We start from the raw sequence: 13,257 nt of genomic DNA, 5'->3' as shown, positions 1-13,257 counted from the left end.
CCTATTCTTTAAAATCATGATGTAGATGATTTTTCAAATGAAGATGAAAAGGAAAAAGGTTTGATTAATATACAATCATAGTTTACAACAAAAGAAAAAGGTTTTGTTAATAATAATGTTGTTCCTAACCATCCTAATTATAATATTCGACACGCATAAGATGAACCAAACTTTCAGTCTGATGTCATCAGTGATTATGGGAATGTCTATATACCCTCCTTCTAAGTATAAACAATGCATGAAAGAACTAATCTCACGAAACCCTATTACTTAAATATAATTAGTATAATCTTTTAGATAATTATCATAAAAATATAAATTATAATTTACCTTTCATGTTGGTTAATTTTTAGATGATAATGTAAAATTAATATACAACGTGAACTTGTATTTCTCTGGTAATTCATCGAAAAACAACTGCAATATTTTACTGTTCATCAACATGATAAAGTAAAAGATTTGTTCTTTTATAACTAGGAATATATATAACTCCCATATGTTTTTTAAAGTAAAAATTATATGATATTTTTAATTAATGGCTTAAATTATCCATAAGACAACATCATTAGCTAGCTATATGGAGTATACGGTTAATCAACCCACTAATTATGATTAAAATATCATAAAAATAATGAATATCATGGGAATTAATGACTTGTCCATATGTTCTCTAAAATAAAATGTGAAGGATATCTATTTAGAATTATGTCTACAGAAAGTTCATGATTTCTTCTACGCAAAGTGATTTTTTTTTTTTGCCCTTTCAATGAAAGTTTTAAAAGTTCTCCTATTAACTTCAAGGTCTGGGGATGCAGCAAGTTTTGGTAATGATTTTGCACTCACCTTTCCGAAAGTATAAATTAATTGACACATTATATTATATTTTAATTTAATCAATATTTTTTAAGTTCGTGTCCTAAATACGTTTAGTTACGTTTAATAGTTAATTTTTTTATTTAACTATTTTATTTTGTTAGACTATGATATACACCAATAAAAAATTAATACCATCCAATTTATATTTAGTTTTAGTTTTTAACATGTAAAAATGCAATATTGTACATCTTTAATATAATTTTATGTATTTTTAGTTTTTAAAAATTATGTTCAGTTCGAAAACCATTAAACCTTACGTTGATTGGTTTAATAACTAATTAAGTTTTAAAAACATTGGTTTAAAAGTGTTTTATCTTTGTCTTTTCTTTACATATTTTTTGTTTTGTTCTCCTCAGTTCAATAAGATAACATTAGGATCATTGATTCCACTCTATTTTGTCTTTTTAAAACGTATCTCAAATAATTAAAAAAAAATTATTTAAATTATTTTTAATCTTAACTTGTAAGTGATATCAATCCATTATTACATTTTAAAATAAGCTTGTCACCCTGTAATAATCTCCTTAGTATTTAGTCTATAAGAAAATAAAAACTAAATACCATAAAAATGAGACTTATATTACAATCGGGCTTTTACCGCAATAAGTACAATATAAATTAATATGTTAATATTTATCAAGTTCTCTTATTTGGTATTATCAAATTCTCGTATTGTTGGAACCATAATAGAAGTTTAGAAAGAAAAAATATAAAATTGGGGTTTATTTAAAAGATATATAATATTAACTTTTATTTATAATATAAATATGTATTTTTTAAAACAATAACAGAATATATAATAGAAAATAATAATTAAATAGAAAAAATAAGTATCTTTCTTAAAACTAAAATTTACATATATGAATTATCAATTTTACAAGTTAATAAAAAATTTCATAAATTTATAATGAAAATAATATCTATTTAATTTTATTTTTTTGAAAAATTATATTATTTGGGTCATAAAACTCTACCCAATCAAATAACTTATACCACTTAATACTATGGGTTTTAGTAAATAATAATCAACAATTATTTAGAGGACCTTTCTATAAAAAAAAGTTAAACAATGATATATTTTGAATAATCTTTCCAACAAAAATATAAAAAAATATTGGTTGATGTATCACAATATTCAACTTGTGACTCGTGTAAGTTTTATCCTGTTAACAAAGATTAAATAACATTTAATTGTTACGTCAATGTAATGAAAAAAGTTAATAAATTCATTTGATGGTAAATTTAACTATATGTAGCTTTTAAAATGACAATGGCAAAGCAAAACAAATATTAAAAAAAATGGTACTAAAATATTTTATCCAATGAAAATAAATATTCTATCGACAATAAAATATGAAAATAAAAAAAAAAGTTCTCAAAATTAAAAAACAAATAACTTTTAAATATATAAATTCCCCATCACATGTTTTAAATATATAAATTATCTATATAATAATAGTTATTATTTTAATAAATAAAATAATTCTTTTAAGGTTGAGTTGGTTAGAGAAATAAGTAAGACATTTTTTAAATAACTTTTGAGTGTTACGGAACCTTTTCAATCAAAAAATTGTTTCCAACAATCAAAGCAAGACAAAATCTAACTCAAAAGTAACTGAGATTGTAATAGCCCATTCATGTAATATAGATTAACAAATCCAACATTATTAATGAGTGAAACCTAATAAACTATGTCTTTTCTATGTCCTATTCCTCTCCTTGTCGTTTTTCTAACATATTACTTTAAGAAAAAAAAAAGATAAGAAAAGGACAACTAAAAGAGAAAATTTCTGCTTACCTCCTCTTAAAAGATATATCTACTTTTAAAGTAGAAATTTATCTCTTTTATATTTTAATGATAAAATGATATTCATATTTTCTATACACTTATTTTCCTTTTTATTTTATTTGTAATTTTTTTAACCTTTTCCTATAAAACATACACAATTTTTATTTTAAAACTTTTAAATTTTAATTATCATAAATTTAATTTAAGTTTTGGTCCAAATTTTTTAAATAAATTAATATTAAAAAAATAGATATTTAACATTGACCTCAAGTTTATGCTAATTATCTAATAGTGTTGGATTTGCATTTCATTCACCAAGACCTCTAAAATCATATATGTGATAACTTAATTTTTATATTCTCATATTGAAGCTTATTACAATCTTTCTAACATTTTTGATTCAAGTTCGTTTTTAATTCCATATGTTTTAAACTCTTCTTTTCATCGTTAAATTTCTTCTTATTTATTTCTCTTTCATCTATTTTAGTTTCTGTATTTTAATAACGAAGTTTTAGTTACAACGTTCTGGTTGGAGCTGTTTGAATTTTTTATTTGGTGATTGGGGCGACCAAGTTGTTTAATTTATGTCTTTTAGTTTAAGTTTAACATATTACATTTAATTAGTTGTTTATTATATTTTGTTTTTTCTGTTTACTTTCTGAACTTGCAAGATAATGTTCCTTATACTAGATTAGACTAGCCTTTATATTACATTGTTAAGGGAGAAACTTAATTTTATTTTATAGGCTTGTACAACACAAAAAGTTTCTTCTATCAATATGTTAATTTATTAGTATAGATTTTTTAAAAGTGACTCTAATAAGTCAACATTAATTCCTCAATAATTATTTTTTTATTAAAATACATTAGCATAGCTAATATTAATTATTGTTTATTTTAAAAATTATTTAATTTGTTGTCTTCCAAATCATTTCTAAGTGAAATTTATTTTTAGTATTAATTTAGTTTACACTTATTGATGACAATAATTTAAGAAAAAAAATTTGTCGTACAAAGTCTCTATCTTTAACTAAATAAAATACAAATGAAAAATAAATTATAATGAACGAAGGAATGAGTATGAATAAAGAAAATGAGTTTGAATGAAGAAGATAAATATAAACAAAAGAGATGTGTCTGAATAAAAAAATGAGTATAAAAGATTTTATATATAGAGAGAGAAAATTACAGAGAATAAAAGAAAAAAAATGTGTGAATGAAAAAAATTGTCATAAAAACCTTTAATTTAAATATAATTTATTGTTCATTTTTATTGTCATCAATACATACAAAATGATAACATATAAATTAATTAGCGTCAATTTAATCAACACTAACATAAATAAATATTAAAAAATTATTTTAGTCAATACTAGCTTATTAAATAAATAATAAAATAAATAAAATTAGTGTCAACTTAACCAATATTAATTTAAATAAATATAAATACGAAAAAATAAATAAGACTAATATCAACTAAGCATTTTCTATTCTTATTTTTATAATATTTATTTCAATTAGACCTTAATTTCATAATAGTTTGTATGACAATTTTAACATTAACTCATTGTTATTTTATATTGATTTTGCAATTAATCAGATCAATTATTCAAAAGTACTTTGTGTGAGGGCCTGTAAGAAAATAAATGAGCTATTGGGCCTTATGTGAGGCAGTCAAGCCCATCAAACTAAGGACAATTTAACCTTAGGAAAGACTTTTCAGAAGTCTGATTCAGTTGCTTGAACTCTCTCTCTCTAAAACTCTTTTGCCCTAAATTCTCTCTGCCTTCTCTCTAAAAATTTCCATTCACTGAACCATTCAATCTTGGATTTGAAGGTGCTCAGGCGTTCACCACACCGAAGGTTTCCTTTTCACCCGATCATATTTTCGTTTGGACCGGTAAGTGATTTTCCCCTTTCCTTCGTTGTTTCTGGAGCCTAGGGCATGCAACGTTACTGGTTACATGTTGGTAGTGGGGTTTTGTCTTCATATTTTATGTCAAATCAAGCTCTAAGAGTTGTTGCTGTCACCACTTTGGTGGTTTGTAGGGTCAGGTTGAGTTCTCGTGCTGTGAATGGTACTGTTAGGGCAGTTTCAATTAGTTGTGCTTGGAGAAACCCAAGTAAGGGGAGCTAGTTATATTTTTTTTAGGAGCTGTATGATGTGCATGTTTGATAAATTGTGAATTGTCTTACTGTTATACTATATTTTTGGTGGTGAGCATGTTGAGTTGCATTTGTTGAAAATGTGAAATTTGTGTAACCATGGTGTGCTGATTACTATTTGACTTGGATGAGTTTGTTGGCTATACTTAATTTTATTGGAGAGGTTTGGAGTAAGAATTCTGTAATATCGTTAATATGGATAGTAAGTAGGTGCACATGTACTGTTTTAGGTTACTGTAAGGGAAGTGAGGTAGTAAATTTGAGAATAGGTGGTCTTGAGTGCAATTGGGCAGTTTGGCTAGCTTGGGTGAGTCAATTAGAACTGGTTAGGGTCATAAAACTGAGTAAAGTCATGTTCAAAATGGTAGAATTGAAATTGGGTTATTGGGTTAATGAAATCAGAGTTTTAAGTTAAAAGTTGGGTATTGATCACTTCAAAATCATGTTAATAATGTTTATAATCAAATAGACAAGTTTAATTAGGCTTATACTACGACCTAGGATCATTAGAAGTTAAGGAAGAGGTATAGAACGAGTTCTGGGGTGTTGAGTGCTTGAAATTTGCAGAATTTCGTTCTGCAGATTGTTCAGAGCCACCATGTGCGCTATGCGAATTTTAGCTGACAGGCTCCCCCGTCAGGAAAATTCGCTCAGTGCACCAAGGGTGGTGCGCTGTGCGAATTTTTGCTGTCTTGCCTTGCACCTTGGTGCGCTGCGCGACCTGGTTCAGTGAGTTTCACATTTTTCCTCATCTGTTTGAGCTGTTTGATGTTGTTTGACTGCCAGGGTGTATGTATGTCTATATAACTGATTTGGGTGGCTAGATTTTGCAACATGATTGAGGGTATGTTGTATTGTGTGTGAATTATAGTTTAGAAGTATGTATGAAACAAAGTTGTGATTGGCGTAAGTGTAACAAGTATGGTTCATGGACGTAATTCCATGATTCTCAAGGAGAGATACATGGCAGTGCCCTAGTAGTGTGTAGAATGATTGCATGACAGCTCAGTCTTGGGGGTTTTCCTAAAACTACAATGATCAATCATTCTCAAGTAGAGAGGATTGAATCATGTGGTGAGTAGTAGCAGGAGGTCCTAGTCTTGAAGGATTCGAGTATGCTTCAAGGCACGAAACGGACTAACCTCGTGAGTGTGGTAGGGTGGAACCCATTGGCAATGACTTTGCAAAGCAGTAGAGGCCACCACGAGTGCATAACTCGCCATAGCTCGACAATCATTCTAGTCCGAGCGAGTCGGTTTATAATGCAACAAGTCTTGTAATGTCATTTACCATGTTTAGAGTGAACTATGCATACTGTGTGTGACTGTATAACATGCTTCTTATACCTAGCTCACCCTTGCTTGTTTGTGTTGTTTGTGTATGATTCCTTTTGCGATGATCATCCACTTGGATGGGAGCAGATGACGAGGAGGTTTCTTTGGAGACAACTTTGGAAGAAGACGACAATGTTGCAGTTTAGGCTTCCTAGGAGTTTCTTAGTCATTTGATGATATTCTGAAATATTTTTCCTCTTTAAGTTTACAGTTTAGACCTCTTTTGTTAAAGTTTAAATTCTAAAGCTATTTTGAGGATGATTGTAATCCTAATTGCTCTTCACTACTTTCCTATATTATGCATGATGACGTCTTTATTATATATGTTTTTCTATATAATTGGGATGTCACACTTTGTGTAAATTATGTTTATCGAGAATTAAAATATAACTAATTACTTAATATAAAAATTAATTGTCTAAAATATATGTATAAATTGCAATTGTAAACATTAAAATATGATAAGGAGTTAGCAATATAAGTTTATAAAAACTTTCACATAAATGAGAATGAGTATTAAAATTAAACACACCTCTTATAAACCTTTCCCCCTCCCAACTTCTATGCAAACACACCCATTATAACCTATTTCCATTTATTGCACCTAAAACACATATATAAATGGAAGGTAACTTAGTTCAAATAATATAGTTCAATTTGTACGTGAGGAAAAACTTAAAGCTCAATCCTAACATAAGTGGTAAATGTATCTTTAAGAAGTCTCTCAATATTTCTTTTTTCCAATATTAATTCGTAAGTAAACTAAAAAAAATAACTTAAAACAATTATGACTTGTTATTCCAATTATCGTACACATAAATTAATTTTAATTTATAAAAAAATCATTTCTTCTATTTTTTTTTACTAGATAAAGAAGATTTCTAAACATGTACTTGATGAAATTCATAGAAAGCCTATATATGAATGAGAAGCCTATCGAAAACTAGGTCAAGTATTTCAATCCTTAATTTCAAGTTAATTAAACCAACTTAAAATTGTGTCTAGAGCTAATTGATACATATACGTAGTTACGTAGTAATGATATTTACTTATCATTAATATTTAGGTCATATTAGACATACATATCACATAAATGAACTGACACATTGGTAAACTTTGTGGAAACAAGCATGTATGGAGCAAATTAAAGTCATCGAACCCTAGTGATTCTTTCGTCTCAATCACTCATACCCTAGCTTCCCATACCGTAACATATCCTTATATGTAAGAAAAAAAACCTAATCATCTCCATTTATTTCTCTATAAATACACAAACTTCTAATCAATTCCTCACCAACTTGGATATCAGCCATAGCCATTTTCATGAAACTTCTTTCAACACCATTATTCAAGATACCATCTATTCTCACTTTCACACAAAGGGAAATTGAAGAAACAATGGCCCTCCCAAGACAACACCACCTCCTTTTGTTTCTTGTTGCCATGTTGGTTTCTTTTGCTCATAGCACAGTGCCAGAGGACCCACTTAGGTTATTTCATGAGGGTTCTCCTAAAGACAAGAACTTCATCATGCAGAGTACAAATGTTTTCAACTTTAAGAGTTTTGGCAAATTGGGTCACATTTCTTCTTCCCTTAAAATGGTTAACGTCAATGATTATGGAGCTCGAGGAGATGGTAAAAGTGATGACACTCTGGTAAATATTCTCACCTCACAAATTCTTCTCACATGCATGTTCTAAACTCACACTTCGTAATATATAGTTTCACCAAAAAATATATATTTATTGTCGAACTTCGTAAGTATGACAACATATTATATGTCTTTTTGCATGTTTTGCACATGTATATGTTGATGAGTTTTTTCAATCAATGTAACTAATATGGAAGGTTAGAAATAAAATAGTGATATAGCATGTCATAACAACTCAAAAGATTGAAAAAAAAAAGGTAAAACTGTGGAGACCAAGTCAGGATAATATATATATTTTTTCTATTATTAATGATAACGGAGAAGATAAATTACAATATTGTAGCATATAGTAGTTTAATTATCATCTAACAAATTGGTGCTTAGTGATTTAATTAATATCTTCTGATGGTAAACGATATTAATTTACTGTGTCTGAGTCAAATATTTAGTAATATCAATTAAGCATATCTTACTTTCAAAATAATTTAATTGGAGTTTTATTTTCAACGACTTTCTTTTAATTTTATACATAAAGTTTAAGGAAAAGATGTATTTTTTGAAATGAAATTAGGACAATTAGATAGTACAAATTAAGTTTTTTCAATATAAGTAAATTTATCTCAAACTTGTGAGACTCGGACGTAAAATTCTCTTTTATGTTTATCTCTTATAGATTATCATTTATTTAAAAGATGTTATCGTACATTTTCTTATGTTTGTTTTGTATACGATAGACATAATGTTGTAAATTTAGTGACGATTTATATAAGTGAATATTTGAAGTATTATTTTTGGCTTATATGGGTTGGTTGCTTCAGGCATTCAAGAAGGCTTGGGAAGTAGCATGTTCATATGCAGGAGCAGTTTTTGTGGTGCCGCAGAAAAATTATCTACTCAAGCCAATCACATTTTCTGGCCCTTGCAAATCCAACATCGCAGTACAGGTTAGAAAGCCACAGATTCAAATTTCCAGTTCCAAACATTCTTAAAAGCATTACAATTATTATATATGTAAATAATATCTGCAACAGAGTAACATAGATTAATTATAAGGTACGATGATCTCTTTTTCTTTTCTTTTTTTAATCAGATCTCTGGAACCCTTGTAGCATCAGATAATCCATCAGATTACAGTGAAGACCGCACACACTGGCTTATGTTCGACAGTGTTCAGAAACTATCAGTTAATGGTGGTGGAACCATCGATGGAAATGGAAACATATGGTGGCAAAACTCATGCAAAAAGAACCCTAAGCTTGTAAGATATTATATTACAATATTGTTATCTTTGATTCATATATCATATTCAAAAGCTAACTATTCTTCTGTGTTTTTCCATTTGCAGCCTTGCAAGAAGGCCCCTACGGTATGTATTGCTCTCTCAATTTGGATTGAAATTTATGAGAATGGATCTTCCATGTTCAAAATTTTAAGTGTTAAAATATTTGAGATATTATTTAGAGTTATGTTATGATTTTATTTTTAAACATATTTTAAAGGGTTCAAGTTTAAATAAAGAAAGTGTATATAATTTCTTTTTTAAAATATATACAACAACTTCTTTGATTGAAATATTAATGGTGTCTACGTAAAGATTATTTGATTAATCCTTTTTAAAACAATTATTTATCACCGTATATTTTTTCACAAAAAAAAAAACACTCTGCATTTTCTCGTCAATAAACAATAATTATGATAATTTAATTTCTTTGACAACCCTCTCTCTTTCATGAGGATAGGAAAAACTCATTAGGAGATAATAAATTTAATGTAGCCAATTAAAGCAATTTTATATATAAAATCAGAGTTAGTACCATATATATCTAGCTCATTATTGTTATTAGTATTATATATACATTTTTGTGGAAAGTATTAGTTATTATTTCCAATAATAAATTATTTGTATGATTAAAGAAAATTTAATATTATATAAAATTGCAGAATTGTTTAGAAGGAAAAAAAAAATAATATATCAAAGGTGGAATGTGACAGAAGAAGATCCATTAATTCCCTGGTGCAATTAACCTTCAAATATAACAATTGTTTTGTATCTTTGCAGGCGTTGACTTTCTACCAGTGCAACTACTTAACAGTTGAGGATTTGACAATAAAGAATGGCCAACAGATGCATGTGTCCTTCGAAGAATCTAAGAATGTTATTGCTTCTGGTCTCACCGTGACAGCACCTGAAGACAGCCCAAACACTGATGGAATTCACATCACAAACACTCAAAACATACAAATCTCGAACACAGTTATAGGAACTGGTATTCTTAATCTACATGTTTCAAAATAATAAAACTGATAAAGCATTGAATTTCTTTAAGTTTCTAAATCTCTTTCGGTTTCAACTCTTGCAGGTGATGATTGTATATCAATAGAAAGTGGATCCATGAATGTGCTAGCCACAAAAATAACCTGCGGACCAGGCCATGGTATCAGGTACGTTCAACAACATAATCATCGATCTTCTGTATTCCATAACTGAGACGAATTACAAAAGAAGTTTTGATAACCTTTTTTATAAAACTTATCAAGCAAATTTGAATGGGGTAATTTTTTTTTTCTAGAACTCTTTATTGAAATGATTAATTAAAATGTGACTTCTTTTGCAATAATGATATCAGCATCGGAAGCTTAGGGTCTGCGAAATCCAAGGATTTTGTTTCAGGAGTAATGGTAAACGGAGCTAAATTTTCTGGAACTACAAATGGAGTAAGAATTAAAACATGGCAGGTAATTTGATATTTGAAGAACCATTTTACTGTAGTGAGTATATATATATGTATATATATTTTAGTTAATTTATTATGTACGTGCATGCATGCAGGGAGGTTCAGGAAGTGCAAGCAACATCAAGTTTCAGAACATTGAAATGGACAAAGTAACGAATCCCATAATAATAGATCAAAATTACTGTGATCAAGCCACACCATGCAAAAAACAAGTAAATAATTCAGATTCTCTAACATTTTTCACCCATTCATGTAATCATGAGTGAATTTGAATCATTATTTTAAATGACATTGTACCTTAAGCAAGCATTTTATGTCTTAGTTTTGAATTTTGTTTTCTGTGATTTCAGTCTTTAACTTAAAGAAAAAAAAAACTACAACTTTGACCTAATTCTTAGGTTATGTTGTTGCAGAAATCTGCAGTTCAGATTAGGAATGTGTTATACGAAAACATAAAAGGCACAAGTGCTTCTGATGTGGGTGTGCAATTTGAGTGCAGCGAGAAGTTTCCATGCAAAGGGATAGTGTTGCAGAACGTAGAGCTTGAACGTGAAGATGGAGAAGGGGCCAAAGCTTCATGCAACAGTGTTCAATTGTCCTACAGAGGAGATGTTAACCCTCAATGCCCATAGATACACCAAACACACTTCCAAATAATGCAACATTGTTTTGCACACGATAATAAGGCTAATTCATTTGTATAGCAGCCAACAATCATATTTCTATCATAGCCACTGTTCATTCTCATCATTTCTTCTATGTTCCATAAATAAAATTTAACATATCATATTTTACTTTATAGCTTTCAAAATTATACACACACACAGAGTTAGGATTTAAATATTTCAAACTATACATGTGTTTTAATTTTAGCTATTTATTAATAAGATTTAGTTATCAATATTTTGTTTATCACTCTGTTTCTATGTATTATGTACGGGGAGATATATGCAACCTTTCGTGCCAAAATTTGATTCAACGTTCAATCATGATTCAAAGAAAATAAGTTAATAATAATTTATCTTTATTATTAAATTAGACTCTAATTTAAAATTTAGTAATATGTAAGTAAGTTGATGGTTAATGTTAAAGATTAATTGTGAGATCCGTAATAATTAGCTTAAGTTGATCCTGACACCTCACCCTTAATGCTTGCCACCTCATTCCCAGCCATTTAAAACCCACTCCCAATTCTGATTTTCACCTCTGCTGTGCACGAAAATTTAAGCCACCATCATTTCTCTGCTACATTAAAAATGCACCAATCTTTGCATGCAAGCACACCACGTGTCACGGGAGAGAATTCCAAATCAGAGTTTGGTGTGCATGTGGCAACCTGTGACACGTTCTTCCAATTTAACGTTAGTTTAACAAAATCAGACTTTTCGAAAACACACTTTCACTTACACGAACTCATCTTCAACCTCTGAAACTCACCCTTTCATATTCTCCAACTTCTCTCTTGAACCAGTGAACTTCCTTTTTACTGTAAAAACTTATATCTCTTCTCCAATCACGATTTCAGCACCGTAGGAGTGTTCGTCCAGTTGTGATCTTCATTTTGGACCGAACAGAAATTAAATCCAACCTGGTAAGTCTCCTTACTGTAGTTCGTCCTTAGGTTTCTGGAAAAATAGAGTTTTTCATACATGCAAGCATGTATTCTAAGTGTTCTGTGTTCCATGGTTAGATTTTTGTTTGGAAGAGTCAAGAACGTGAGGAAAGTTAGTTGGACAAAGCCATTTTTACTTCTAGGACAAGCTTGAATTCTAATCCGGGTAAGGGAAGCTATGTGTTTAATTTATACTGCATGTTGTGTAATCTGAGTTGTATGAATGAAAAATGTAAGGTTTGAGTTGTATGGATGATCACTGTTATTGTGCATGTATGAACTGCATGATGTTTGAGCTGTATGATTGACCACTGTTATGGAATCTGGCTTTCTGATTTTGATTTATCTGTCATGAACGATCACTGTTTGCGTGGATTGTATATATTGTTGGTGGTTTGAAATGCATGATGATTTGATTACGTATGAATGGAGTATGATTATGGTAGAGTTGGAATGATTAAAATGTTGAAATCTGTATGAGAATGATGTTAGTGATGAATTAAATCTGGAATGAAAGTTATAAAGTTATAAATTTGAAATCTGGAAAGTTCTGTTAAACTTGAGAAATCTGGAATTTTAATCTCCCCTCTGATAAGTGACGCTCGTCCCGGTACGGTCATAGACCGTTCGGGGTTCAGCAAAATAACTTAGATTTGGAATTCCTTCATTTGGAAGGAATTCTGCTAGAGAACGAGCGTCCCCAATTTTGTGAATGAGCGTTCGGTTCAGCTCAGTATAGATAAATATTTGAAACTTTATAAATACGTGACGTTCGGCCTTAAGTCGAGCGTTCGTCCTCAATGACGTTCGGCCTTAAGTCGAGCGTTCGTCCTTGATGTCATTCGACTTTGTGTCGAACGTTCATTTTACAGAGCGTTCGTCATTTTATTAAACGTTCGTCCCAAATGGGCGCTCGGTCTTATACCGAAGCGTTCGTCCTAGATAGCGCTCGGTTTATACCAAGCGTTCGTTCGGATTTATGCTCGGTCATTGACCCAGCGTTCGTTAAAGGAGGGTTCGGTTTTATAACTGAACGCTCGTCCTTATTATTGAATTCTGAATGCGAACGTAACTGGCGTTCGTCCAAATTGTT

General features: G+C 29.8%; 1 protein-coding gene across 1 annotated transcript; it reads left to right on the top strand.

The window, feature by feature from the left end:
• The first annotated feature begins 7,479 nt into the window (after nt 1-7,479).
• LOC124848321 (polygalacturonase-like) lies at nt 7,480-11,271 on the top strand. The gene is made up of 9 exons (XM_047326006.2): nt 7,480-7,821; nt 8,636-8,761; nt 8,908-9,075; nt 9,163-9,183; nt 9,877-10,084; nt 10,178-10,259; nt 10,445-10,553; nt 10,648-10,764; nt 10,966-11,271. Exons 1-9 carry the CDS (start codon nt 7,489-7,491, stop codon nt 11,182-11,184), a joined length of 1,383 nt encoding a protein of 460 aa, XP_047181962.1. The 5' UTR covers nt 7,480-7,488; the 3' UTR covers nt 11,185-11,271.
• Nucleotides 11,272-13,257: the final 1,986 nt, after the last annotated feature.

This window comes from Vigna umbellata, chromosome 8 (assembly GCF_029865625.1).
Source record: "Vigna umbellata cultivar VRB3 chromosome 8, Vumbellata_1.0, whole genome shotgun sequence".
In the NCBI taxonomy this organism is placed as follows: Eukaryota; Viridiplantae; Streptophyta; class Magnoliopsida; order Fabales; family Fabaceae; genus Vigna; species Vigna umbellata.
Note: the sequence above shows the minus strand (reverse complement) of the source record. Positions and strands in the feature narration are given on the sequence as shown.

What these genes read in the sequence shown, in the direction of transcription:
- LOC124848321 (XM_047326006.2), top strand. Translation starts at nt 7,489, where the DNA reads ATGAAACTTCTTTCAACACCATTATTCAAGATACCATCTATTCTCACT. An exon ending in GGACCAGGCCATGGTATCAG is followed by an intron (nt 10,260 to 10,444) that starts GTACGTTCAACA and finishes TAATGATATCAG; the next exon opens with CATCGGAAGCTTAGGGTCTG. An exon ending in CCACACCATGCAAAAAACAA is followed by an intron (nt 10,765 to 10,965) that starts GTAAATAATTCA and finishes ATGTTGTTGCAG; the next exon opens with AAATCTGCAGTTCAGATTAG.